Source organism: Melopsittacus undulatus, chromosome 4, assembly GCF_012275295.1.
Source record: "Melopsittacus undulatus isolate bMelUnd1 chromosome 4, bMelUnd1.mat.Z, whole genome shotgun sequence".
Classification (NCBI taxonomy): domain Eukaryota; kingdom Metazoa; phylum Chordata; class Aves; order Psittaciformes; family Psittaculidae; genus Melopsittacus; species Melopsittacus undulatus.
In genome coordinates, this window is record NC_047530.1 from 67,494,882 (window position 1) to 67,521,925 (window position 27,044).

The following is a 27,044-nucleotide window of genomic DNA, read 5'->3' on the forward strand; positions in this document are numbered from 1 at the left end:
ATGCCCAGCAGTGCATGGTCCACCACACATGCTCGCTGGCACCCCCATCCCTGCATTCCCTGTATTCCAGCCCCTCCATCCTGGCACCTTACAGGTGGCCTGAGGAAGAGGGGCTCGTTGTCATCAATGTCATCAAGCGCAACCTGAAGGGGCTGCATGGTCTCATAGGCTGGCTGTCCCTGGTCGCAGGCCACGATGATCAGCTGTGGAGAGAGGAAAAAGGGCGATCCTGGGCAAAACCACACAGGGCAGGAGACACTGCTGAGGTAGGAACAGTGAGAACAGCTGGGGGACAGAGGATATGGGGGGGGGGTTAACAGGGAATTGGGAGTGGGCCCACCAGGATTCAACTCTCTGATGGTACTTGATAACAACCCAATTCCTGCTAAGTTGTGGCATCTTCACAACTGCAGTAGCCAACCCCATCCCCACCACATCATTTGCATCCAGCCAGAACTGCACTAGACCCACCGCCTCGAGGACCTTCCCAGCCACCCTGCAGTTGTGCTGCTGCCCGGCTCACGTTGTACACCGCCTGCTTCTCCCTGTCCAGCCGCATGGCCGTTTGGATCAGCCCGCTGACCGAGTCGATGCTGAAATACTCCCAGTCTTTGTTCCCTGCCCCAGTTTTCAGCAGGTTGTAGAGCACCTCTCCGTTGAGGCCCTCATCTTTATCCGTGGCATAGACCTCGTAGACATTGGACCGCAGGGGGATCTCCTGTTTGCACATATGCAGCCCTTGAGCCCCAGCATTGCATGTGAGCCCCTGCTCCCCCTCCCTCTCTAAACCCCCTTGCATCAGGATCAGCAGGCTCCCACTGCCAAAAGCCAACTGGAGGCTGGCAACATGAGGCCATGATTCCCTTTGGCATGGTGGCTGCTTTATGTATGTGCTGGGGACTTGCTGAGCCAAGCCTGGCTTCCCAGAAAGAAGAAACATCTTAAATGTCAGCATTTTAGCCCTTGATTACAAACAGGCTTGGCCTGCAGTGACCGGCTGTTTACTTATTTTGCATGCTGCTGGAGTTTCTGTTCCCCAGAGCTGCCCCACCATCTCTGCTCGCATGCATCGAGAGGGGCTGTTGCTGACAGTCCAGCCCCATGACCTTCTTGCCAGATATTAAACCAAGGCCTTGTTTCACCCCTGCTGAAAATGCAGATTGGATTTTGCCAGTGGTAGGCAGGATGACTCCTGGGAATGGTCTTGGAATGTCATTACCTCCCCTATCTCTCAAAGGATTTACCTCCTTGATGTGCAGGATGGTGCCATTGGGCGGGCGAACAAAGACGGGACGGTTGTCATTGATGTCGATGACCTCAATGTGGAGCATGGTAGTCCCCCAGAGAGGGGGATGCCCCTTGTCTGTGGCCACCACGGTCAGGTTGAACCTCTCATAGGACTTCAAGCGTCGCCGGGATGTGACAAGCCCAGAGTCTTTATTGATCTTGAAAGCCTCTGGGGGGAAAAAAACCCCACATCTCTGGCTCAGGACACTTTGCACCAGACAAATTATACTTAGAAACCAGTATACCAGCTGAAGCACACCCCTCACTGTTGGGAAGCCCCCATCAAGGGGTGATGCAGCAGAGCTGCCCATCTGAGGCCAGGGATGTGTATGGTTTCAGGGTTTTCAGAGCATCCCTGACCGTTGCCACATCCCAGATATGCTCCAGTGACAAGGACCCTGCTCTCAGGCCACCCATAGCTATGTTTCACTCCTGCCCAGGCAGTGGTCAGAGGAGCCTATGGGTCTCAGGAAAGGGAGTGTTCTGCCATTCCCCTCTACATTTATGTTGGCTTTTGCCTGGTTCCCATCACTCCTCAGTGTGCAGAGATAAACTGCATTTCAGGCACTATCACTAGCCACCCACAACCTTCTAGCCTTTTTAGTTATACTCTGAAGAGTGCAGTGAGTTTGTTCCAAGACACATTTGTGTACAGAGAAAGTGCTGGGGGAGACAAGAGGATAAGGCAAGGGTGGGCTGCAGGATGAAGCCATAACATGCCACACCATGGGGAACTGGGTACTGTGGAGCAATACTGAAAGCTCTACACTTTCGGTTTTTCTCCTGGGAGTGCACACACAACCTTGCTTCAAAACAGCTGCAGTACATCGGGTGTAGGCTTGGTCCCTATGTCTCCTCCAATTGCTCTTCATCATAACCCTCCTTCCTGGGGAGGAGCACCTCACCACCATTACCTACCAGCTCCAGGGCCCTCGATGCTGTAGGTCACGATGCCGTTATCCCCTTCATCCAGGTCTGTGGCAGTCATGGTGATCACTGATGTCCCTGCTGGCTCATTCTCGTAGACGCTGGTGCTGAACTGAGTCTTGCTGAACTGGGGCCTGAAGTCGTTGATGTCCAGGACTGTGATCAGCACCTTCGACAAAGCACAGCCAGCTGGGTGACGTGAGGCTGGAGATGGCTAGGCAAGCTCTGGAGGCTGTACCCCTGCTGTGACCCAGGGGTACACTGCCGGACTGTGGTGCCCTTCCTGCTATTTGTTTTGTTCTGCTAGCTGAATTCCTGCCTCCAACAATGGGGGCTGCTGTGGCTGGGGCACCCATTCACACTAGAGCACTTGCAGACAATAGCATCACCCTCCCCTGCCCCTCCTGCAGACATGCTGTCCCTGCAGCACAAATTCCCTTGCATCATCCACCCCACAGCCCTGAGGCCATCTGCTCTTCTGCCTGATTCCTCCCAAAGACCAAGTAGCCTGCTGAGGAGGAAAGCCTGAGGTGTAACACCTTCTTCTGGTGACCACCTCACAAGGGGTGGTGGGAAGAGGAGAACTCTACCTGCACAGAGTTCTCTCGACGGTTGCTGGAGATGTCCCCAGGGTTGTCTCTGGCCACGGCTGTCAGTGTGTAGTGATCCTTCTTCTCTCGGTCCAGGGCTGACAGGATGTAGATGTCACCCTGCAGCACATAAAGACCTTCAGGTGGACCTCATCTGGCAGAGCTGGTACTTGAGAAGGGGCAGAAGGTGAGGTGTGGGAGCAAGGAACAAGGTGGGATCTTGTCAGCCTCCCCTCCTTTTCTCCCCTCTGTTCCAGCCTCAGTTGGCTCCTTACCGTATTGGGATTTATCCCAAACTTGCCCTCTCCATCTCCCAGGCTGTACTGGATGAGAGCAAAACGCCCAGAATCTGCATCTGTGGCCTTGACCCTCAGGATAACTGTACCCAATGGCACGTCCTCAAAGACAGCTTTCTGCAAGCAAAGGGAGCAGGCAGGACTGGCTGTTTCATCACTTACACTTTTAGCAGGAAGTAACCAAGGGCATGGGGGCACCCAGGGGTGGGCCCAGAACAAGATTTCACACATTCAGAGTACGTTGGTTGGTTGACCATCTTCTTCATATGGTTCAAGAACAGGCAGCGGGAAGAGAAGGTGATCCTGGAGAATCCCCCAGCCCTACACCTGACTTCACCAGGCAGGCACTGCTCAGCCCCACATGGACTTGAACAGGGGACCCCAGCTCACCTGGTAGGATGGCTGGCTGAAAACGGGATTGTTGTCATTGATGTCCACTATCTGGAGGTACACAGGGATCTCAGCAGATCTGCGGGGAGAGCCGTTGTCGGAAGCTCGGACAGTGAAGTTCAGCCACTGCACCTCCTCGTAGTCCACCGTCCTGTTGGCCACAACCTTCCCTAGAGGATGTCAGACCCTGACATGAGACACCTGCCCCAGGCCACTGACCTGCATCAGACTGCCCTTCCCAGGCCACCGACCTGCCGACTGGTCTTCAAGACAGGCATAGCCTTCCGGGGAGAGGTTCAGCAGCTCGTAGGTGATCTGCCCATTGGCACCTTTGTCCGGGTCCACTGCTGAGATGGAGATGAGTGTGGTGCCCTGTGTGGCTCCCTCCAGGATCTTCTCAGTGAAATAGGTGACGCCAAAGGGGCGGAAGCGGGGGGTGTTGTCATTGACATCCAAGACATTGACTGTCAGCTTGGCTGTGGCCATGGTGGACACCACGGGTGAACAGAACAGGAAGGGGAAGTGAGAAAAAAAAGGGAAGAAAAAATGGGAGAAAGGAAGGTTGTAAAGATACAAACATAAAACTAAATGGTGCTGGTTAATCAAGAAAAAATATAATCAGTAAAGCTGCTACGCCCTGAGCTGGCTGTGGGATCCCTACTTCAGACCTACTCCTGATTTTTGTGTGCTTTCTCACACACAGGCCTCAGTTTACCAGGAGCAGGCAAGACATGATGGTAACTGATCATGAAGAAATGGGTGTCTCCTATGGTACAGTTATGGGCACACAGCCCTCTCGATCCCCAGTGCAGCCCTGGCTTGTCAGGGCCATTCACTGAAGGAGAACCTGAAGCTGATGGGAGCTGGTTCAAGACTGGTCCCACTATAAATGTTGCTGCTCAGAATGGAGAGGGAGGTGGGAGAGCAGCCAGCTACTCAGAAGCTGCACTGGGAAAGGCTGTGCCAGCCCTGGCCCTGCACTCCCTGGGTAGAGCCCATCTTACCATTGGGCACGCTGACTGAGCGGTCAATGACTTCACTGGCATTGTCATGGACGGAGATGGTGATCTCGTAGGTGGCCACCAGTTCCCGGTTGAGGGGACTTTTGATCTTCACAGCTCCTGGGAACCCCAAAAAGATGGGTGTCACAGGTGGTGCCTGCACCCCCACACTGGGGACCCTCAGCAGACTGGTCTGTACCCGCCAGCTACTGCGTTCTCTGCTACACTTGCTCTCCTGCCTCTCCCCAAAGGCTAAACAAGGAAAACACTTGATAGCTACATGAGAAGACAACTTCCCTCCCCCTGCTTTCCACCTCCTGCCTTCCTGCCTGCTCCCTGCTGCCCAGCTAATAGGTTCTTATGCTGCCTTAGCCAGGTAAGGGTTTGGGTTGTGTAGACGAGGGGTTTGGGAGCAACTGCTGCTGCTGCCCTGAATGATCCCATTTACATTAGGCTCAGCATCCAGGCACCTTTAAGAGTCTTGTAGTATATCACTTCCAACAAGGATGCTTTTCTTCCTGAGTCAGCTCTGTGCTTCCAAAACAGATGTGAGGAGCTCCTGACCTCCTTCCCCAAGGGTAGAGCCCACCACCTACCCCAGAGTGCCCCTTCTGCTCCCCCAGTGAGGGTGCCCACATCCGGTCTGCCAAGGCTGAGCAGCCCCCAGCCCACTGTGGGGCTGCCTGCCATGGAGATGGGTGAGATGGAGGGAGGTGACGGATGGGACAGAGAGAGAAACGAGCACAGACACAGAAACAAACCTGGTGGGCTGAGAGCCGGGAAAGAAAGAAACAGGTTAGTTAAGTCAGTTGACTGGGGACAGAGGACAGGGCAGGGTGAGACAGAGCAGTCAAAGGGAGAGAGTGGGGAGGCAGGACGGGAGCATCATCTCCCCATGCCTCAGACACCTACCTCCAGGCAGAGAAGAAGAAGCAGCAGAAGCAAGGAGAGGGGTCCGAGGTGCCCACACTGCCCTTCCTGCTCTCCTACCTGTCCTAAAATCCACTGCAAACACTCCTTGCTGTCCAGGCACTATTGCATCTGTGTCATCACGGGCCACAATCTCCAGCAAGTAGTACTCCAGGCGAGGGTGGAGGTCCCGGTCAATGGCAGTCATCTCAGCCACCACAGTGCCAGGCGCAGCTGACTCAGGGATGCTAACTGTCTGGATGGGGTTGATGAATTCAGGACGGCAGTCGTTGACATCGTCGATGAAGAGGCTGACAGTGGCAGTGCCTGAGAGCGCCGGCGTGCCCTGGTCCACAGCCACCACCACCAACCGATAGGCATCCCGCTCCTCCCGATCGATGCTGATGTTAGCCACGCGGATCACCCCCGTGGTGGCATCAATCAGGAACTTGTCTTGGCCACCACCTTCAATCCGGTAATCCAGCTGCTGGTTGAGGCCGCTGTCAGCATCTGTTGCCATCACCTGGAGGATAGAGAAGCCTGGAAAGGGGGAACACAGCCCTCTTAAGTGAAGGTAGGAGGGCAGCAGCAATAAGCCCGCAGTCCCAAGGCAAATACTGTAAAGTAATGTAGAAGGCTACTTTTAAAATTTCCCTTTGACCCCATCCTGGTGAGCCCTGACCCTGGGAGCTGGATCTTCACAGTCCTAGGGGATGCCCAAATCTCCCTGTCACCCACCCTCACACCCAGTCCCAGCCCTCTCCTGACCTGGGGGGCTGTTCTCCAACAGCCGTGCTGTGATGGATGCTGGCTGGAAAACGGGGCGGTTGTCATTGTCATCTAGGATGGTCACTGCCAGGCCGGCGGTGCTGTTCAGCCCCCCTACATCACGAGCTACCAGTGTGTACTCCAGGCAAGGGTCCAGCAAAGCTTCTCGGTCTATCACACTGCCGGGCTTCACTGAAATGACACCTGGAGAAGGGGAACAGTGACAGACCCCATGGCTATCTGGTAGTCCTGGTCGGGGGACAGGGACCTGATGAGCCACCCACCTGTCTTGTTGTCAATAACAAAGAAGTCTAGGGATGCCTCCAAGAACTGGTAGGTCACTATGGCGTTGCTGCCTTGGTCACCGTCCAGAGCTAGGATGGGTCCATTGAGCACCATGACCAGAGTCCCTGGATGGGATAATAAGGGTTAGGGAGGGTATCAGCTCCCTGTGGAGCCTCCCACAGCCCACTCCCATCCCGGTGGTGCATGAGGGACAGAAATGAATGGATGGAGGAGGTGACAGAGTGGGGCCTCGCAGGGCACGAGGAAATGGGGGGGCAGCTGCTGCAGCCTTGCAGACCGACTCGTGAGTCCCAGGTGAGGCAGAGGGACATCCGGCTAAAAACAAACAGACAGACACATCCGTCAGATGGGCAGCACCAGCACCCTGCCACTGAGGGCATCACCTGAAGGCACCCAAACCCTTTGCCTGGGATGTCCCTCAATGGCAGGACAGGAAGGTACCTGAGGCCTTGGAGCAGGGAGCAATTTAAATGGCAGGAAGGCAAAAAGAGAAGAGTATTTCTAACTCTTTGGCTGGGAAATGTCTACCTTGACAAGCTGGACTGTTTTATCCCTAACAGCCAGAACAAGGTGGCTCCAGGTATCGATGATGGATGAATGACACCCCATCACCTGCAGGGATGCTGGGCAGGTTGATGGCCTCAAGGCTGCCCCCTGGGCTCGACTCAGACTGCAGGTGCCTCTTGCTGTCTGAAGCCAAGCAGTTCCCAAGTGGGGACAATTTATTGCAGGGTGGTGCCTGACCTATGCCAGGAAGGTTTTCCACCAACAGCAAAGCTACAATGTCCTCAAGGCTGACCTCCCTGGGTAGTCAGCAGGACCCCCTCATACCCAGCATCCCCATTCCACAGATGTGCAGCCTGTCCCTGATCAGCATCATGTCTCCTTCATGACGTCCACAAGACATCTCCCCTTGCCCATCCCCAAAGTGAGTGTCCAGGAGCCACACAGGGAGGCAAAGACCTACCCGGGGATGAGTTCTCCATCACCTCGGCCTGATAGGAGCTTTGGGTGAAGAGAGGGCGGTTGTCATTCTCATCTGCTATGGAAATGACCAGCAGGTCAAAATCCTAAAGGAAAATAAGCACAAGAGGGTGATGACTGCAACGTCCTTTCCTTGAGCTCACCTCCCACCTCTCCCACCTCCTGCTTAGTGCTGGTCAAAGATGGAGTCCTGCGAGGCCATGATGCTGTGCTCCCTAGACCACCCCGGAGGGTCTGCAGGGATCCTCACCCCAGGACTGGGCATCCCTCCCCAGCCTGCACCTTGAAGGGTGATGTGTGAGACATCTTGGCAGAGCCAAAAGGTGCTCTGGTGTCACTGTGGTTGTCCAGCTCTCCAGCCCAAATTTGTCTGACCTTCTGTGATGTTTACTGCTGTTGCATGGAATCAACATGGGATGTTGGACTTGCCCTAAAACCTACTGATCCAGTTATCTACTGCGTAAGTGTTTGCAGCCCCATCTTTGTGACCCCTGGATATTTTCTAAGGGATGTAGCTGCTGCTGGAAATACTGGGGGTATTTCCCACCTGTTTCTGACCACGGCAGGAACCCCTTCTCCCACCTGCCCTGCCACCTGCATTGCTGGAGGCCTTGGCAGTGTCCATAATTACCCGCCTGGCATTGCGTATGTTCTCAGGGTTGTCCTTCACTGTGACGGTCAGCCTGTACTCTGCCACCTGCTCCCGGTCCAGTGGGCGGTTTACGTAGACGATGCCAGTCTACAAAGACAGAAGGGAGGAAATAGGTACAAGGGACAAGAGGAGTGCTTCCCCAGGACACCTCTGGCCTGAGTAAGGATGCTAGAGAGCATCCATGGGTGCCCAGGGAAGGCAGGACTCTAGGTACAGGGGTGCCCACCCTCCATGTCCCAGCATCCCACCCCCCTGGGGCCATACAGTGCTGTTGATGTAGAAGGCATTCTCTGTGTTGCCTGCTGTTATGTCGAAGGTCAGGAGAGCGTTTGGCCCCTGGTCTGCATCCCGGGCAAGGATGCGGGTGACGAAACTGGAGACAGGGGCGTTCTCACTGAGAGTGAGGTTCATTGGGAGGTTGAGGAGCACAGGGTCATTGTCATTGATGTCCAGCACGCGGACACCCACCAGGATCTGCCAGGAGAGAAAGAGTGCAGCCACATGGCACCTACTTCCATCCCTCCCACCTTTTTTCAGCCCCCTCCCAGGCTAAGATGTGGGGTTCCCCACTCAGCCTACTATGGTCTGGGGGGGAAAGCCCAGGGACAAGGGGAAGGAGAAGGAAGGGAGGAGAGTGAAGGAAGGGACCAGGAGGAAGGAGCTGAGGATGGGAGATGGTGCCCTGCAGCTCCTTACACTGCTCCAGGGGACTCACTGTGGAGCTGAGGGGGGGCACCCCCCGGTCCCGGGCGGCGATGGTGAGGTTATAGAAGGGGATGTTCTCTCTGTCCAGCTCAGCATCCTTCCGCACCCGCAGCTCCCCTTCCACTGGGGAGATCACAAACTCCCCTGCCGGAGACAGAAGGCCCTGCCTCAAGCCATGCTGTTGTAAGTGGCCTGTTTTCTTGAGGGAATGGCTTATTTTGGAGTCAGGGGACAGGAACCATGGCAGGTTTGGCACAACACCATAGGATCACGGAAACACAGAATCCCAAGGGTTGGAAGGGACCTCGAAAGATCATCTAGTCCAACCCCCCTGCAAGAGCAGGGTAACCTAGAGTACATCACACGGGAACTTGTCCAGGAGGGCCTTGAATATCTCCAACATAGGAGACTCCACAACCCCCCTGGGCAACCTGTTCCAGTGCTCTGTCACTCTTACAGTAAAGAAGTTCTTCCTGATGTTAACGTGGAACCTCCTATGCTCCAGTTTACACCCATTTCCCCTTGTCCTACCACTGGATATCACTGAAAAAAGCCTAGCTCCATCATCCTGACACCCACCCTTTACATATTTGTGAACATTGATGAGGTCACCCCTCAGTCTCCTCTTCTCCAAGCTAAAGAGACCCAGCTCCCTCAGCCTCTCCTCATAAGAGAGGTGTTCCACTCCTTTAATCATCTTTATGGCTCTGCGCTGGACTCTTTCAAGCAATTCTCTGTCCTTCTTGAACTGAGTGGCCCAGAACTGGATGCAATATTCCAGATGCGGCCTCGCCAAGGCAGAGTAGAGGGGGAGGAGAACCTCTCTTGCCCTACTAACCACACCCTTTCTAATGCACCCTAGGATGCCATTTGCCTTCTTGGCCACAAGGGCACATTGCTGGCTCATGGTCACCCTCCTATCCACCAGGACCCCCAGGTCCCTTTCCTCTTCACTCCTTTCCAGCAGGTCAACCCCCAACCTGTACTGGTACATGGGGTTGTTCTTCCCCAGATGCAAGACTCTACACTTGCTCTTGTTGAATTTCATCAAGTTTCTCCCCATACTCTGTTATTGCAGATCTGGGAGGACTGTGGCAGCCAGGGCTATCCTGGGTGCACCCCCAAATACCAGTAGGAGCAGGGAATGGGTTGAATAGCCAAGTAAGACATGCCTGTGCCTTGACTAAGCCTTTCTGAAGAAGCCAACAGGCCCCCAGCCATATGCCCATGCCATGAGATGGCCACAGCGGGGTGGGCTACATGGCATGGACTGCCCCAAGGTAAGGGGTTGTGTCCTGGCTGTTCTGGAAAGCTCTGCAGCTGGGTCAGGTGGGAGATGGGACTGGGCTCTGCCTTCCAGATACCCTGGGCTAAAATCATCACCTGCTCACAAAGGGACAGCCCTATGTCCCAATGGCCAGGGATTCCCATGGCTCTGCTGCCACCTCCTCTGGGGTTCTGGTGGGCCTGGAGCTACAGCTTCGCCAGGGGTTACAAAGCAACTCAATGCTCAAATGACCTGCAAACCCTGCGGGAGTGAGGGGACGGGGCAGTGTACTTGCAGCTCAGTCCCTTTTTCTGCATTTTTGCCTTTTAAATTTTGTTTGCCTTTATTGCCCTGCAGATTTCCCCCTCCCTTGCACAAGCCTCAGCCACCTCCTGGCTGGCCACGAACAGGTTAAGTTTCCTGTTGCTCAAAATAGGATTTCCTGGTGTTGAAAGGCTGAATCTGCAGAAGCGCTGGGAGGGAGGATGGCTTTGCTGAAACACTTCCGCCCTCGCTCCCGCAAGCCAGGCTCCTCCATGGGGCAGCCAGAGGCATGGCGGTACCCATGTCCCCACTCACCGAGGGGGTCCCCAGCAACGATGCTGTACTCCACTTGCCCGCTGGGTCCTGAGTCGCCGTCGTGGGCCAGGAAGGTCCAGACGCGTGGGCCAGGCTGCCCCTCCGTGACATCAAAGGGACCCTCGTAGGGCCGTGGGAAGGTGGGACAGTTGTCGTTGATGTCATTGAGGTTCACCAGCACCTGCAGTCAGGGTGAGAGCATGGAGGGCAGTGAGAGGAGAGCAATGGAAGAGACCAGCCCGCTGGTCAGGAGCATGGGAAACCACACTGCAAAATACTGTCTGTATTTCTGGCTTTGCTGGGTTCACCAAACATCCAACTCACAGTCCTCCAGAACAACTCAGATTCAGTTACTCCTGATTCCTGATTATGCCCTTCCTACAGTGACACTACAAAACTCCAGCTGCACACAGGTGGGGTCCTTTTCAACCACAATGGAGAAGTCAATATGAAAGCCAGATGTTCTCCATATCCACATCCCGAAACCCAGACTGGATAGAGAAAAACCACAGACATGGATTTGATCACCAAAGCCATAAGTTCAGAGAGACCCAATCTCTGCAGCCAGCTGCACACTTGCTCCTTTTTCTCTACCAAAGGCTTCATTCCTAGTGCTGAGTAAACTTCAAAAGATTTGCAGCTTGCATCTGTATTCCAACACAAACCACCACCAACGCAGTTGGCATGTTTCCCTGCTTAGCATCCCTTCCTGTGACACACTTGGCTGGCTATAAATCAATCCTACAGATCTCAGTAGGGGAAAGTATAAAAATGTTAGGACAGAGTAGACTGCTGGTGAAGCTGGGGATCCAACGAGCTTCAGTCTTGCTTTTTTAGCTGAATTGCACTACTATATAGCACTATACCATACTGTATTGCAAAGAGGGCTATCCATTTGGTTTCAGGGAACTTGCACAGTGGAGAAATGCTGGCTGAGGATGAGAGTCTCCAGTGTCTAATAAAAGGCTGAGCTTTGGTGGTTACAAGAAAGATACTGAAAATTAAGAACTTTCTGACCTCCTGATTTAAAGGACAGTTAAATCCATCAGATGGGCATTTGTTACTGGCTAAATCTAATCTTTAAAGCAGAGTATATCTGAGTCTCTGCTGTTTCCTAGCAGTGGAAAAAACAAACACTGAGATGCCTTATCTGGGTGATGGATTTCCCATCACTTTGGATCTTAAATAATCACCAACCCTCCTCCTAAAAGCTATGTTTTCATATGGTGCTGGCACAGACTCCCTGGGCTTGTGTAGGGAGGGTGTTTCCTATCCCTTCCAGCTTCAGTACTTGTTGCTCAAGGGGTTTCCAAGTTCATGTCTTTTCTTGGGCCAAGAGCAGGGAAAGCTCTGCCTTCTCCTTCAGCACATCGTCAGCTGCTGCTGTTCCTGTTGGCAGTTACACCCCAGGTCTTAAGGTTTCCACTGCAGTGTTCCTGGGCCAGGAAAGCATCTCCAGCAGCATCAGATGCACACATCTGAAAGCTTCCCATCTGCCCAAGCTGGAGCACAGTGCTGCTGCCTGACTTGTGGGGACTTCATCCATGGAAATCTGCCACACCGCCATCTCCCCTTAGAAGTGAGAAAAAATGTTTCTCTTTTTTTCCTTCACACACAAGAACTTATTTCCTTTCAAGAACTTATCCCCTTATTTGAGCTTAGCTTAATATCTGGGTTTATACCTCTGGGTGAGGTATAATAGTCCATAATAGAGAGACAGATAGAAAATCTAACCTATCCCTTCCACCTGCAGACTCCAAAATCAATCTAGGCATGGACAACATTTGCCATATATAACCCATCAAATTTTGGTTTTGGCCACAAAAACACAAACAAAAAAAAACCCAACCAACCAACCAACCAAAACATTGGTTTATTCAATTTCTGCAAAACATTTGTTTTGCACCTGCTAGTCTGAGCTCCCCACACTTTGAGCACCATGGTCTAGAAAAAATGGAAGAGCTATAGTGAAAATCAACAAAAAATGGGCTAGAGGAATGAAAAAGGATTTTTAAAAGCAGATAAATAATCTGAGAAGCTAAAGATGAAACAGAACTTAATGCAATAGCAAAGCTTTACTATCTACTGTCCATTCAAGCAAGAAGGTCCAAGTAAACGCAAGGGGGGAGCTTAAAAGCAGTTCTGGGAATTGGTAACCACTGGGAAGGAGATGTGAAACGGCTCACGTGAAGAACTCCTCAACCCTGCCGAGGCTGTGGTGTTGCAGTCCTGCTGGCAGGTCCTTACCGTGGCAGTTGATGTCAGCCGTCGTGAGATGATGGGGCACTGGTCAGTGGCAGTGACGATCAAGGTGTAGCGCCCATGGCTGATCTCATAGTCCAGCTCCTTCACTGTGCGAATCTGCCCCTGTAAGGCAAGGGGACAGCGGCCAGGAGTGAAGGGAGTGGGACAGGGATGTGTCCAGGATGGGGCTGGCTACTTACTGACCGTGGCACTGTCAATGTGGAATGTGCCCAAGATGTTGCCTTCAGTGATGGTGTACGTAACTGTGCCATTGGGTCCTTCGTCCTGGTCCAGGGCCTGCACAGTGATGAGTGTGGCATTGAGCGTGTCAGGGCCTTCATCAAGGGTCACCTCGTACAGTTGCTGCTGGAAAGTGGGTGAGTTGTCATTCTCATCCAGGACAGTGACGTACACTGTGGTGGTAGCCTGTGGAATATGGGGACATCACATTAAGCACTGCAATCCTTGGAGCTGGCTGGGAAGGCAGGATCTGTCAAGATCAATGACCCACAGGGGTTCAACCCTGCTAAGAGACACAAACAAGACGCAGGGCTCAAAATGAAATATGCAATGGCTGCAGATGCATCTTCAGATAATGGCTTGGTACAGGGATAAACATACAGAGATTAAATCACACCCTTGTTCCCAAGCAAAGCATGTCTCTGTAGAATCTCTCTCCTTTTCACCCAGATTTTGCCATTGCTGGTAACAACGGGGAGCAGCCCATGGCAGACAAAAAGCCAGAGGCTGAACTCCATCATGCCTCACTGCCTTTGGAGGAGGCATGATGAGTCCTCATTTTGACATTAGGGACACCTTGGTTGTTGTTACTGATTATGGCAATGTGGTAGGATGGGAAATACCCAGAAATGTTGCTGCCATGGCTCAGGGGAGGAGCAAAAATGAACATTTTGGACAACCAGACTGACCTCTTGCAGGCCCTGTCATCTACCTGCTGACCACAGTTTCACTGCTGGTCAGGCTCAGCCTATCCTGACCCTATTCCAGCTGTATCTGGCCCTGCATAGGCAGTGTAGTCTGTCTTCTGGATGTGTCACTACGGTGGCACACCTGGGGACAGAGAGGTGACAAGAGCATGCCACCCTGTGTAAGGGCTCAGGTTAGATATGGGGTCTCAGGATGATAAACAATTTGGAGTCTCTGGACTTTGTGCCTACATGTTCCCCAGCAACAAATTTCTTCCAGCTAGACAAGGGTTACGTTTTTGGTGAAAGCATCACAAAAGTGTTTGCTGTAAAAACCACAAAGCCACACAATAATTAGCTACTTTTCTATTTCATAGCATGCTCCAAATTCAGAGGAGGTTAGAAGCAAAGCATCCTGTGGCTTGCAAACCTCCATGTGTCTCCAGGCTCCACTTTCCAGAGAACACTGGTTTGAAAAGAGCTGACCCTTAGCTGCAGATGGAGATTTTGTTGGTGCCTTCTGAATTCGAAGCTCAGCTCTGTCAATCAGCCCACAGTGCTCCTTTGCTAATCAGTGCTACTTTGCAATTTGAGGGCAGAGTAAAGGCCTCCCCCTGTGCAAACAGGCTGCAGGAGGGGGATACTTTGCTCCCCTTTTTACTGGGAAAGCTCTGTTCTCTTCCTCCTTACCTCTCCAAGTTACCCTTCCCTGTACCTGCCTTCCCGTCATTCCAGGAGGGTTTCTGCCCACTTAATCCTCACAAACACAGAAAAACTCTAGTTTCAAGCAAAGTGCGCTTTAATGAAGCGAGCTGGAGATTGCCCCCAGGGGACCGTCTCCCACCGGGAAATGGATGGGGACCAGCACCCAGCCCCTCCTGGCTGAGCACCTCCGTGTCCCCGGCATGGTGAGCATCCTCCTCAGCTACCTCCTGTGCACCCCGATAACGCACTCAGGAGACGAGCTTGCTCTAAGCTACCCCCTCCGACGCTGTAATTAAACCCCCGCAGACGCACCCGCTGCTGCCCAAGCGGGTGAGACTGAAGTGTCCCCCCCTCGGGGCCCTGCCGCATCTCACCTCCTGGGGGTGCTCGCAGCTCTCGCAGGGCTGCGCAGTGTCTCAATGAAATTTCCTGTGTGTGCCAGCCCTGCCGGCGCTGATCAGAGCGGGCGGGCGGCTCCGCCGAGCCGAGCGATCCCCGGCCCCAGCCGCGATGGAGCCGGCAGCCCCCAAGCTCGGGCTGCTGCTGGCCGCCCTCTGCCTGCTCGCTTCCCACGGTAAGCTCCAGTTTGCTGCTTTCCTCTCCTCCCTGCCCAGGGAAACTCTCCTTGCTGGCGCGCCGCGCTCGCCTGGACAGGGCTGTGCCTCGGCACAAGGAGTTTCGGGCGTTTGGGGGGTTATTTGCTTTCGCACCCTGTAACTGTGGGCTGGAAAATGGTGTGGGGGGGTCAAGCCAGCCTTTCACGAGCTGATAAGTTGTGTCGGGGGAAAGGTGCCAGAGGGGAGCTGCTGCTTTAAAACTCTGGGACTGTTTTTTCCCCTCTTTCCTTTGCTTTGATCTAACATGTGTGGAAGGAAAGCAGCCGTCCCCCTGTCCCCGCAGCCGCCCGCTGCGGACTCCGAGCTGGCAGTGCCGCCCCGCTCCCTCACGGCGCTTTGCCCCGGCAGCGGAGAGAGGCGGGCTGGGCTGGGATGCCCTCTCTAAGGATACTCCGCTCAGCCGTAACCGGTGCGCCCTGCCGGCAGCTTCTCCGGGTGGGCAGCTGGCCCGGCCAGGACCACCGTGTGCAGCTGACGAGTTTCCCTTCCCTCGAGCGGGCAGTTCCTGGCGCTGGAAGCTGGCCGGCCGCTCGCCAGAGAAGGGATGCTCCACGCCTGGCTCCGCACCAGCCCTGGCGGGCAGCTTTTCCGTACCGGGGCTCCGGGGCTGGACAGTGGAACAGGGGCGGTGGCAGTTAAAACTGCAGTTCATCTGTGGACGAAGGAGCATAGAACGAAGCTGGGAAGCACTGTGGTCTCACCCTGCCCCGCACAAGCAGGGGATGAGCATCGTATTGGGCTTGGCTTCTCCTTCTGCCCTGGGACAACATAGTGATTACCTCCAGGATTTCTGCCAGCACATCCCCAGGAAGAAATGATACCCCCACTGCCCCTTCTCCTCTGGGACAGCAAGGCTAGTGTGGATTTGCTTGGCATCTCATTTGAGCCTCTCTCAACATCCAGGAGTGATTCTCAGCATCAGAGTGGGGCTTTGGATTATTTCATTTATCCATCTAAGGTGCTGGGACTGAACATCAAGCCTTCTGCAAAGCACCAGCCTCAGACTCTGATATTCAACATAAGCTTGGTGTCGGAGTTACTGAGCTTTGTGCAGCTCTGTGCCTGCCAAAACTTTCCGAATCCCCAGGTAATTTTAGCAGGGCTTGATGGAGAAGTAGAGTCCTTGGAGACATCCAGCTCCTATGTGGTTTGGTGGATGGAGAAGTGGCACCTCTCCACCCAAAGGATAACAGCTGAGCCTGGTTTTCCAAAATTGCATCTCAGCATTGTGATCCCATCTGCAAGCCAAGCCATGCTGGAAGAGGAGCAAGGGATGACCCTCCAGTAAGTGCAAGTAGCTCCAGGCTGCTTTCCCCATGACCTGGATGATGCACCCAGGGTGCAGCTCTGCAGGAAAAAAAACATTTGGCTCCTCCAGGTACAGGAGATGAGAGCCATTAGCACAGGTGTCACAAGCATCTTCAGTCTTTTCTCCTTTTTCTTTCCTGCTGTCAGTACTTGTGCTGATGTATGGATGCCCCTGCGCATCTCACCTGGCTGATAACTCCGAACCATAATGACACCTTGTGGCACCTTCACGTGAGGCTGTTAGAAAAGTTCCCACAGGAGGAATTAAAGCTGGCTTCCTCACATTCACACTGAGCAGTCCACTCTCAATCTGACAGCCCCTTCCACTGCTGTGGTTGAGCTTCCCCAAAGGCTGCAGCCCTTCAACCCAGATTTCCCTGGAATGGAAAGAGGTGGCATGATGTGGAAATCACTTCTGTAAGTCACAGGAGTGCAAATCAAACATCTGCTTCTCAGAGCAGGGGACCAAAGTCAGGAGAAGCAGTCACGAGAGGGTTTTGGTCACCAAACCCAGAATTTGGCATAAAATCCTGTTTTATTTAAGCTGTTGGTTGGCAGAGCAACACGAGTTCCCTGGCATTAGCACTTTTTTGGCACTTCATTTTGTCTGGAAGGAGAGTTCACAGGTTTCAAGCTAGGCAGTGATGCTGGCACTGGGCATGTACCAGAGCTGCACCAGGATCCGTGCTGCACCAATGCAATGCTGCAGCTAGGAGCCAAAGACACGGAGGTGCCAAAGAGGAAGGGGGGGACTTTTGGCACCCACTTGAGCCCTCCTCTGTCTTTACCACATGGTGACAAGACAACAGCTCTCTGCTTGGACCTTGATGAGTCCAGGCTCTCTCAGCTGGAGATGTGCAGTGATGGGCATCTGGCTTTATTTTGGCATTTGCCAGCAGCACTGACTTCAAAGGGAATGGTGTAACCAGGATGGGATGGAGCCAGACCTGGGGTCTGGGCATGGAAGAAATCCACAACACCCCAGGGGAGATTATGATACGTGAGTTTTAGTGCAAAGATGCTGATGGAAGACATTTCCTCCGGGTACCATCTGGCATCTAGCACAGCTTTAAAGCCTTGTTACATCTTGGGGAGGGAGCAATCTCCCTGGCACTGCTCTGGGGCAAACTGTGCCTTGCCAGCTCTCCTCTCCCAGCTGTTTTCTCCTCCGCTTGACGTCTTTTGGAAGCCTTCCCCTGCCTGGGAGAAGGAAGGGAAGTCGGTAATGCTGAAAGCTTCGCACACACGTGGTTAACCTCTGCCCCTCCCCGTGGCTGGGCGCCGCTGCCGAAAGCGTGGGCTGTGTTGACTTTCTATCCAGACTGTTCCTATCAAGGCCCGGAGGTGGAGGCTGGACGGTTCAGTGGGGCAGAGGTTTGCAGGCTGTGTGGGGATGCGTGGGATGGCCCTGTTTTATCTGAGGGGGTGTGTAGAAAGCAGAGACTCCTGCAGACACTTTTGCAAGGTGTTGGAAGTGTGGCTTCCTCCAATAGAGCCCTGGCTTCCCTTCCTCTGGCTCCCTGGGGAACCCCGAAGTGAATGGGGCACTTCCCGTTGTGGCAGGTATTGAGAAACACATCTGAGGTGCCTTTTGTGCTCAGTGCACCAGCAAGGAGGTGGGGGACCCCCTCTGCTGCATGCCAAAACACAGCCAGCCTAGTCAAGCGTCCTGGCCCTAGCAGCATCCGAGAATGAGGAGCAGCTGGGGCTTGAAAACAAGCACAAACTAGGCAGTGTTGAGCTCCGGCCACACAAACCTCTGCCCCAGCACAGCCCTGGGGATGTGCTGCTGCATGCACCACGGGGAGCAGGCTGAGGTGCCTGCAGGAAGCCAGTGTGATTAGCCGGAGCAATCTGGCAAATGTCACACTGTCCTCAGCTCCACAGGCCTCCTCGGCACCCTGTGCTGCAGACCAGGGGGGTCTGATGGGGCAGATGCCATCCCCACAGCACCCTCTCCCTGCAAAGCACCCTCAGGGAGGCTGTTGGGACTCTGAGCCTTCACAGCTGTCTTTACACTGTCACCCTAACACCCATAAATATCCACAAGAGGTGGAAGTCATGGGGGACATTTTCAGTTTCATTCTCTCAAGCAGAGCCCTGTGCCGGGCCGTGACACGGTGACCCTGCCCTGAGGAGGATGCTCTCCTGCCAGCAGGGCGATGAGGAGCCTCTCACCCAGCTGGATGGCTTGCAAGGCAGGCGCAGCACACCCTGCCTGTGACTGACGCCCGCTCAGTATAGCAAGTGAAAAACCTCAAAGCGAAACAGTGGTGGAGCTAATGGCACAACAGGATGTTACCAAAATACAGAACATTTGCTTCATACCATCTTCTCTGTTGCAAACCAGCCCCAGGAACGTGTTTTCCCAATCATTTAAAGAAAATTAACCCAGAATCCGCTTTTACTTCAGCTTTCAAAAGTGATGTTTGCATTTCTGCAAACACCAAGCAGTGGTGGGGCCAGAGAACCAAAGACATGACTGTCTTTGCTTTTTTCTCTTGCCTGATGAACAGCTTCCCTTACCCACCAGTACCCTCCACCATCATGCTGGGATGGGACCAGTAAGCCCCTGGCTGCTGTGTCTCTGCCAGGCCTCCTGCCTGTGTTTCACAGCCAGCAGCAGCCAGGGGTTTCTTTCTGCAAATTGTTTTCATTTTCAAGCAGCTCCTCACAGTCAGCATTGGCCAGTTCCCCTTCTCCTCCCGAGGCTGAAAAACAAGCAGGGTGGGACCTGCTCCCTGCCTCATCTCTGGGGATGAGCTCCTCTGCGCTGTTTGCTTTTGTATTTTCTCCTCCCCTTTTATTTTTCCTTAACAGCTGGCTCAGCAGCATTTGTATTTCCTCATTCATGAGCTGTGCCCTGCTGCCTCGCTCCTCACCCTCTGCATGCTTTGAAGAGGTTCTGGTGCCCCTTACCTGCCTCCCTGCCCCACACTTCTGCCAGCTCTGCTGGCCCTGGGTGAACTGCTGCTATCGTAACGCTGATGCTCAGATATATTTAAAGCATGCCTCTCTCCCAGGGCTTATTTCTAGGGTGAAGGTTTGCTCCCAGCCCTGCTGGGATGTTGCTACAGAGCAAGCAAAGGGCTCACACTGTGCTTCCCACCTGCCTTATCTTGGGATAAGGGGAGCTCATGAGTTTTCTTGCCCTAAGGGCATAGGCGAAGTATTTTTCCCTCTGCCTGCAGGCTAGTGTTGATGCTGATTGCTCTCTGCAGCCCCTAGCCATCCCTCTGCCAACATAGGTGATGGGTTTGCAGCACATATCTGGGGAAGTATCCCCATTTTGCTAAGAACTGAGGGTAAACCCAGGACTGTAGGGTCTGATGCATCTGCTGTGCCTTCTTCCTGGCAGGAGGACCAGAAGCTTTCCTCATTACCACCCCATATTCACTGTGCATCTGCCCTGAGGGCCAGAACGTCACCTTGACCTGCCGGATCAGTGGTCCCCTTGCCGACCGCCATGACCTGCTCTACAAAACCTGGTACTTCAGCAGCAACGGTGACCAGAGCTGCTCTGAGAAGAAGCACATCCGCAACGTCACTGAGAAGGAGCTGCACCATGACCTGGGCAGGCACCATGAGCCAGGCAATGGCACCCAAAAATCCCCTGTTGGGGGGCAAGCCAGCCATCATGGGGTGGAGTTTGTCCCAGACCACCATGGTGCCTTTCACATTGTGATGATGAACCTGACGCTGCAGGACAGTGGGAATTACTGCTGCTATGCTGTGGAGGCCAGGCGGGAGCATGGCAAACCCCACACCCTGCAGGTCGCTCATGGCTTTGTGGAGCTGCAGATCCAGCAAGGTGAGGAGGGCAAGGGGAGCCCCTGACAGCCCTGCATCCATGCTGGGGTGTGTCAGGGCAAGGAGGCAGATAAGGGCTGGTAGGGGATGCTGGGGTGCAACATCAGGGCTGGGGAGGCAGGGCAGCGGATGCTGAAAGCCAAAGCCATGTTGCAAGAGTCAAGGAACAGCAGATGTTGAAGGTTTGAACTAGGGCCAGAGAGCACTGGAACATCAGAAGGAAAAAAAAATAAAGAAAAAATAAATCAAGAGGCTGGAACGCAATAAAATCCATGCTACATAGTTTCACTGATCTTCTTCAACCTCTTTCTGGAAGAGAGGAAAATAAACCTCAACATAAAAGGAGCTGGCTGGTCATCCAAGCCTGAGTAAGGGCTGCAAGCATTGCTTGGGATGCAGGGCTTGGGGATAACCTCAGGGCAGCAGCCCAGTGGGGAGAGCTGCCCAGGATGTGTGAGATGGAGGGGACAGCATCTCCTGCCCTTGGTTTGCAGTGTTAGGAGAGAGAGTTTTTCTTTTAGACAAAAAAAAACCACCCCAGAGCCTGCATGGCCAGGGCCAGGCCCTGCTGCCATGAGGGAAATGGGGTCTTGCAGCAGGAACCTTGGTGTAAGCTTCCCAGGATTGAACTCTTGCTTTTGGGATGTTCTGGGCTGATTTTCTCAATACTGATGAGGAAAGGCAAGCACAGCTATCAGGAGCAATGTGGGACCTGAGCAAATCATTTGAGATTTAATACACTTTTCTCCTCCACAGGCAGAGGAGGGCTTCAAAACTGCACGTTTCATACTGCCACCAGCAAAGGTAAAGGGAAAAAAACACCTCTCCAATGCGTTGCTCACCCATGTATTTCCCTAGGGATGCCTGCTGGCTGTAAACACATCAGTGTCCAGATGCAACCTCACAGTCTGGTGTGGGAGAGTAATTTCTGAGGGTGTCCCCATGGGTGCCTTTGACAGACACATCCTGAGGCTGAGGAGAGCCTCTTTTGGCCCGTCACCTGAACATGACTGCCATGAAGCCTGTGGGGATCATTCACCCTAGAGTGATCATCTGATAAATCACCTGAGCCCTGCAAAACATGGCTGGGGATTTAGTGGCTGCTGCCATGAGCAGATGGGCAGGGACAGAACAGTAAAGAGTTGCAGGAACCTCTTGCAACTCCCTGCCATCATCACAAGCCCATGCCCCCTCACGCTAAGCAGAGATGTTCCAGCAGGTTCGAGTGCACAGACAATGACTAAATGCTGAAGGTGCCTAGGCAGGTGATGCCTCAGAGGGTTGCTCTGTCTATCTGCCCCTGTTTGCTGGAGTAATGAATGGGCAGATGTTGCTAAAATTGGTTTGCAGCATGGTTAAGGCCAACCCAGCCATGGGAAACTGCCCCCTGCTCCCCATGGGTAGCAGTTTCTGCCTCAGTCCCTCAGCACTGGGACACCCTATCCTGCCAGGCAAAAAGAAAAGGGGAAACATCTCCCCCCACTCCAAACCACACACATGGAGCAGGAAGTTGCTTCCACACATGGATGTACAAGAGAAGGACTTGAGTTGAATTTGCTCTTGATTTAGGCAGCCCTTGACCCTGCCATCCCACTTGGACCTAGCTGGCCACAGACATGCCTGCAAGGCCACCAGTCTTTCTGGGGAGCCTCTATGTTTGTTAGCAGAGGCCTTGGGTAGCCCTTTGATACCTGAGTACTTTGAGGCAGCCTGATTTTGACGAGCTGGCCATGGGTTGAAGTCAGCACTCTTTGAAATTGCTGGGAGCCTTTCTGCTGACTTCAAAGGGCTTTATCAGGGCTCCTGCTTCTCTCCTCATACCTAGAAGAACAAAGAAAGACCTTGGGATGTCCTCCAGCAATGGAGGATTTTGGTAAAGGTCCAAAACTGACACCTCAGGGCTTATCTCTGGAACCAGCACCGCATCCCAGCATGAATCCTGGCTGGGAATGGACCACCCATGTGTGTGAAACCTCATAGCACCAGGCATAGGGCAACACCAGTCCTGCCCCATGCTTCCGGTATGGCTTGAAGAAACCAAGGCAGTGTAAGGTGAGTCCTCTCCATCCCCCACTCCAGCTCTACCTTCTTGCATTGCAGATATCACAGCTGCTGCACTGGCAACGGGCGCCTGCATCGTGGGCATCCTCTGCCTGCCCCTCATCTTGCTCCTGATTTACAAGCAGAGACAAGCTGTCAGCAGCAGACGTACGTACTCTCCCCCTGCCATCTCATCTCCTGGGCTGCGTTGGCACTGCCTTTATGGGATGGGATATGTCCCACTGGGATCAGCTGGTTCAGCTGCCCATGAGCACAGTGTAAGGTGTCCCAAAGAGAGGTCCCTGCCAGATGCCTCCTGCAAAGCTGTTCTTGGAAGGGCCAGCCATGCCTGCAGGCTGCTGGTGAGGAGTGTGGGATAGGAGGGGTAACTGTGATGCCTGCAAGGCACCCAGGGAGACTGCAAAGATGCTGCCAGGACCCCTCTCTACTGAGCCATTTCCTTTCCATCCCCTGCAAGAGCTGGCTCATTTACTCACCATACACCTGAAACAGAAGCTTTGCCTTCTAAGCAATTGAAAAAGCATTATTCATGCTTTTTCTCTCCTCCTTATTAAAAAGATCCCTTATATGTCTAAGGCAATAGGACTGCAGCAAGCCAGCTCCCCCCACACTGCCTCAGCCCTAGAAAACCAGACAGTTCCAAGATGCTGCCAGCTCCTGCCCGTGCTTGGCTCCCAGTGATTTCAGTAATTAAGCAGAAACGGGCACCACCTTAACCAGCAGAGCCATTTCATCAGGCCTTGGGCAAGCCAGGGGCCCTGTGGTTTCTCTCACCAAACTCAGTGGGCGGCTGCATAGCATTGAGCAAACCCTTTGGAGAAGTGGGTTTTGCAGCAGCAGTGGGTGTGATGCCGGCACGAGAATGGGAACTGTGCTTTCGCCATCCATCTCGGGCTGAAAAAACTGGCTGTATGCCTTCATGCACCCATTTTGCTGTGGCTGGGATGCAGCTTCCATCCTATGCTGGATACTATTTAATCCAAGAATGACAGCAAATTCCCAGGGAAATTTGCTTTTGGGTGTCTTGGACTGGGTTAGCTGCAGGTTACTTTTACCAGGTGCTTTCCATCAGCACAGTTTGGGCCAAATCTTGTGCATCTCAGCTCAGAATGCTTTCCATGCAGACATCTAGGACACTTGAGTAACACAGCCTGTAGGATCTGCTGTGGCTGTGCAAAAGGGGCAAGGGGATCAGTAACAGGGTGCTGCTGGGGCAACCAAATGCTGGGGTGGCATTTTGCAGAGCCCTAGGAGAGTGTCACCAGCAGGTGGTGAGTGCATCCGGGCACAAGCAGGACCAGGCTGCAGCAAAGATGCTGCACTGCGCTCACCTCTCCTGTGCATTGGCATAACTGCCTCCTTCCCCTTCCTTCACAGGCTGTGGTTTCAGTCCAGGAGGAGGCCAGGTTGGGGAGTAAACAAGGTGGGAGATTGCAGAAGGAGATTTGGGAGCAAAGAAGGGGCTGATGCTAAAGAAGGGGGAAAGGGTGTGAAGAATGCAGAGAAAGAGGAGGAACTGGGTATGGATGGGAACACCAGAAAGTGCTGCCAGTGGGTCTGGGTTTGCTACTGGGGTCCATGCTGCCAGCACTCACACCAACTGTTTTGTCTTTGGCAGGTGCACATGAACTTGTCAGGATGGAGAGGTGAGGAAACCCATGTGCTTCCAGCTCCCCTCAACCTCCTTGCACACCTCTCTGTCTGCATCCTAGACCTTGCAAGGGTTTTGTCCTGTCCTTGAAGCTGGCATGTATCCTCAGCCCACTAGGACAAAGGGGATGCTGGTGGCACTTATACCTGGAATCCTGTCCTTTTCCAGGCAGTCACTCTTCCTCTTCCCTTCCTTTGAATGGGAAGTGCCTCCTTTCTTTTTGCCTGTGCAAGGGCACACGTCTTCCCATGCTCCAGAACTTGAAACCAGAGTGCCTTTCAGCTAAGCTTCCCCTTCTGCAGCGGGCTTCCTGCTTGCTCTCACCTGAGGTGCCACTGCCTCAACCTGCTCCCTGCCCTGCCTGTTGTTCCAGGCACTCAGCTTTATCCCCTGGGATAAAAAAGGCTCCTGAAATAAAGACAAATCCTCATCTCTCACACTCTGTCCTCTCCTCTCCTCCAGCAATGCTCAGGGCATTGAGAACCCTGTCTTTGAGGCAGTCCCCTCAGCCAGCATGGAGCCACGGCCCCGACCCCAGCTCTCCTACATGGCCAGCTGGCAGCCCTCCGAGTCCGGCCGGCACCTGCTGTCCGAGCCCAGCACCCCCCTGTCCCCCCCCGGCCCTGGGGACTGCTTCTTCCCAACGCTGGGTGAGTGACAGGCAATCCTGAGCCCCCATGGAGGCCATGGCAGGAGGGGTGGGAAGAAAAGGGGCAGCCAGGGGGATGAATTGGAAGGGGGGGGGGGAAATGTTAAATACTGACTGCAAACTTTGCCTTATATGGGACATCACGTCCCAGGAATTTGAAGATGGGAAGGACTCAAAGTCTGTTTTCCACACAAAAGCAGAGTTTCGCTGCTTGCCAAAACAGATCCCCACGGCTCTCAGCTGGACTGATACCCCTGGTCTGTCCTTTTCCAGATCCTGTTCCTGACTCACCAAATTCCTTGAAAGAGTAAAGACCCCGGAGGAAACCACATTCCCCAGTTGCAGCTGGGAGAGGCTGGGCAGCCACTGTGCCATGCGCCCAGCCGGGACCCTGCGGAGGGCAGCATGGCCACGGGCAGCAAATCCTTACACAATGAAGCTGGGAACAGGAGCCCAGACCTCACCTCCTGTCCTGGCTCTGCCCTGGGGCTGGAAGTGAACTTCTCTTGACCGGATTTCAGTTTTTAACTACTTCTATGGAGAAGAGCGTGGCTTTGTACTGCTCACGTTTTATAGGCTAGCTGGAAACTGGGGGTGTGGGGAAGGAAGGATGACCTGCACCCGCAACCCTCCCCAAGGACTTAACTTATTGCCAGAGGTTTAAGCTCTGCAATATCAACCTGATTCTGCATCTCTGAACATCCTCTCTGGGAGCGGATGGTAAAGTACTTTATCCACCATGAGACAAAACAAGGTCACTGGCCAACCTTGTACTACCTTTTTCTTTGCAAAACAGGAAGGGGAGAGGCTCTCTGCTGCTGATGGAGCCCTCCTTCCCTACCAGCCTTTTGAGATGGTTACGGACATGCAAAGCTGCAGCCTTTCCAGCTGGACACATGTTGGGAGAAGCCTTATTTCTGCTGCAATTTTATCCTCAGCTTGGGATCAGGGGAATTTATCTTTCTTTCATTATCAGTGCTGATTAAAAGAGAAAAGAAAAGGATGTTTATGGGTTTGTTTGGTTTTGGTTTTTTTTAAATGCTTGTAAATTAGAAAGTTTATCTGCAGGGTGTAGGAGGATGTTCCCGTGACATGGCCGAGAGCCCTTGCAGAGAGGCAGAGGCACAGGAGCAGGCAGTGGGTGCTGGGAAACGCTCTGTCTGGCTTCCCCTCATCCTCCTGGGGCCAGCATGGCCAAAGCACACATCCCTGGAGCCATTGCTTTCAGCCCTGCTGAAGGACCCTGCAATGCCCCATGCGATGCAGGTGCACTCCCAGCATCCTCTGCCTGAACATAGCACCCTGGCATCGCCTATCCAGAAGAATCCGTGGGTCATGCTCCAGCATGACTCAGCCTCTGGCGAGGACATAAAACCTTGTGGTAGACACTGTTATTCAGAGGGTGTGTTCCTGTGTTTGTTTTGTTTTCTGTTGCTTCTGTTTCTGTTGTAAAGTGGGGGGAAAATTTCCACTAGACAAACATAAACATTAGTTGTATGGAAACAGTGTCAGACCTGAGCAATAGCCATACCATACAGCATGGCCAGGCAGAGCATCCCAGGCAGCACACTGGATTTTCGTACTACACAGCTGCAGGAAGCAGCACTTGCCTCTGCAGGGGGAGGGGACACCCCGGCCTGCTGCAGGATTTGATTAATCCCGTGCTGGTTACAGCAAGAGGAACTTCAAGATGGTCTGGCCGCAGGCAGAGGGATAAAGAAGCCAGCACCAACACCCCCCCTGCAGACGTAACTTCCTGAGCACAGGACTTGTGCTTTACTGCCAGCCACAGCTCAGCCCCTTTCCTGGCTTTGATGGGGAAGCTTGCCCAGTGCCTCTGGTGCTTCCCTCTCCCTGTCCCAGCAGCTGCAGCTGGAAAGGCACACAGGGGATCTGCCTGCCCGTGGGCCCTAACTGCTTTGAAACCCTCTCCAAGACATAGAATCATCACAAAACCATAGAACCATTCAGGTTGCAAAGCACCTTTAAGATCATCAATTCCAAATATTAACCTAGCATTGCCAACCCCACCACTAAGCCATGTCCCTGAGCATCACATCGACACATCTTTTATATACCTGCTGGGACAGTGATTCCACCACTGCCCTGAGCAGCCTGTTCCGATGCTTGACAACCCTTTCAGTTAAGACATTTTTCCAAATATTCAATCTAAACCTATCCTGGCACAGCTTGAGGCTGTTACCTCTTATCCTATTGCTTGTCACTTGGGAGAAGACACTGATCCCCACCCCACTCCAACCTCCTCTCAGGCAGTTGTAGAGAGTGATAAGATCCCTGCCCGAGCCTCCTTTTCTCCAGACTAAACACCCCAGTTCCCCCAGCTGCTCCCCAGAAGACCTGTGCTCCAGACCCTTCACCAGCTTTGTTGCCATTTTCTGGACCCACTTCAGC

At 53.5% G+C, this 27,044-nt stretch overlaps 2 protein-coding genes across 2 annotated transcripts in view; one reads left to right on the top strand and one right to left on the bottom strand.

Moving 5' to 3' along the window:
• CDH23 (cadherin related 23) overlaps positions 1-27,044 on the bottom strand; it is a 210,892-nt gene that overhangs the window by 6,142 nt on the left and 177,706 nt on the right. Inside the window, exons 38-56 of the mRNA XM_031053064.2 lie at positions 13,110-13,331; positions 12,909-13,028; positions 10,662-10,842; positions 8,826-8,959; positions 8,375-8,584; positions 8,090-8,197; positions 7,442-7,544; positions 6,453-6,578; positions 6,169-6,372; positions 5,482-5,940; positions 4,495-4,611; positions 3,742-3,966; positions 3,491-3,660; positions 3,080-3,217; positions 2,805-2,924; positions 2,206-2,383; positions 1,245-1,456; positions 524-718; positions 93-203 (exon numbers count right to left, since the gene is read on the bottom strand). Of these exons, the coding sequence (XP_030908924.1) occupies positions 93-203; positions 524-718; positions 1,245-1,456; positions 2,206-2,383; positions 2,805-2,924; positions 3,080-3,217; positions 3,491-3,660; positions 3,742-3,966; positions 4,495-4,611; positions 5,482-5,940; positions 6,169-6,372; positions 6,453-6,578; positions 7,442-7,544; positions 8,090-8,197; positions 8,375-8,584; positions 8,826-8,959; positions 10,662-10,842; positions 12,909-13,028; positions 13,110-13,331 (3,333 nt within the window). The remainder of the gene's footprint in view (positions 1-92; positions 204-523; positions 719-1,244; positions 1,457-2,205; positions 2,384-2,804; positions 2,925-3,079; positions 3,218-3,490; positions 3,661-3,741; positions 3,967-4,494; positions 4,612-5,481; positions 5,941-6,168; positions 6,373-6,452; positions 6,579-7,441; positions 7,545-8,089; positions 8,198-8,374; positions 8,585-8,825; positions 8,960-10,661; positions 10,843-12,908; positions 13,029-13,109; positions 13,332-27,044) is intronic.
• On the top strand, positions 14,967-25,627 carry VSIR (V-set immunoregulatory receptor). Its single transcript, XM_031053062.2, has 7 exons — positions 14,967-15,110; positions 19,820-20,272; positions 21,028-21,075; positions 22,372-22,479; positions 23,951-23,978; positions 24,446-24,633; positions 24,906-25,627. Exons 1-7 carry the CDS (start codon positions 15,047-15,049, stop codon positions 24,941-24,943), a joined length of 927 nt encoding a protein of 308 aa, XP_030908922.2. The 5' UTR covers positions 14,967-15,046; the 3' UTR covers positions 24,944-25,627.

Bases quoted from the DNA above. Each gene is read 5' to 3' on its own strand.
- VSIR (XM_031053062.2), top strand. From the start codon at position 15,047: ATGGAGCCGGCAGCCCCCAAGCTCGGGCTGCTGCTGGCCGCCCTCTGC. The intron at 15,111-19,819 runs GTAAGCTCCAGT...TCTTCCTGGCAG, and splicing joins CTGCCTGCTCGCTTCCCACG to GAGGACCAGAAGCTTTCCTC. The intron at 20,273-21,027 runs GTGAGGAGGGCA...TCTCCTCCACAG, and splicing joins GGAGCTGCAGATCCAGCAAG to GCAGAGGAGGGCTTCAAAAC.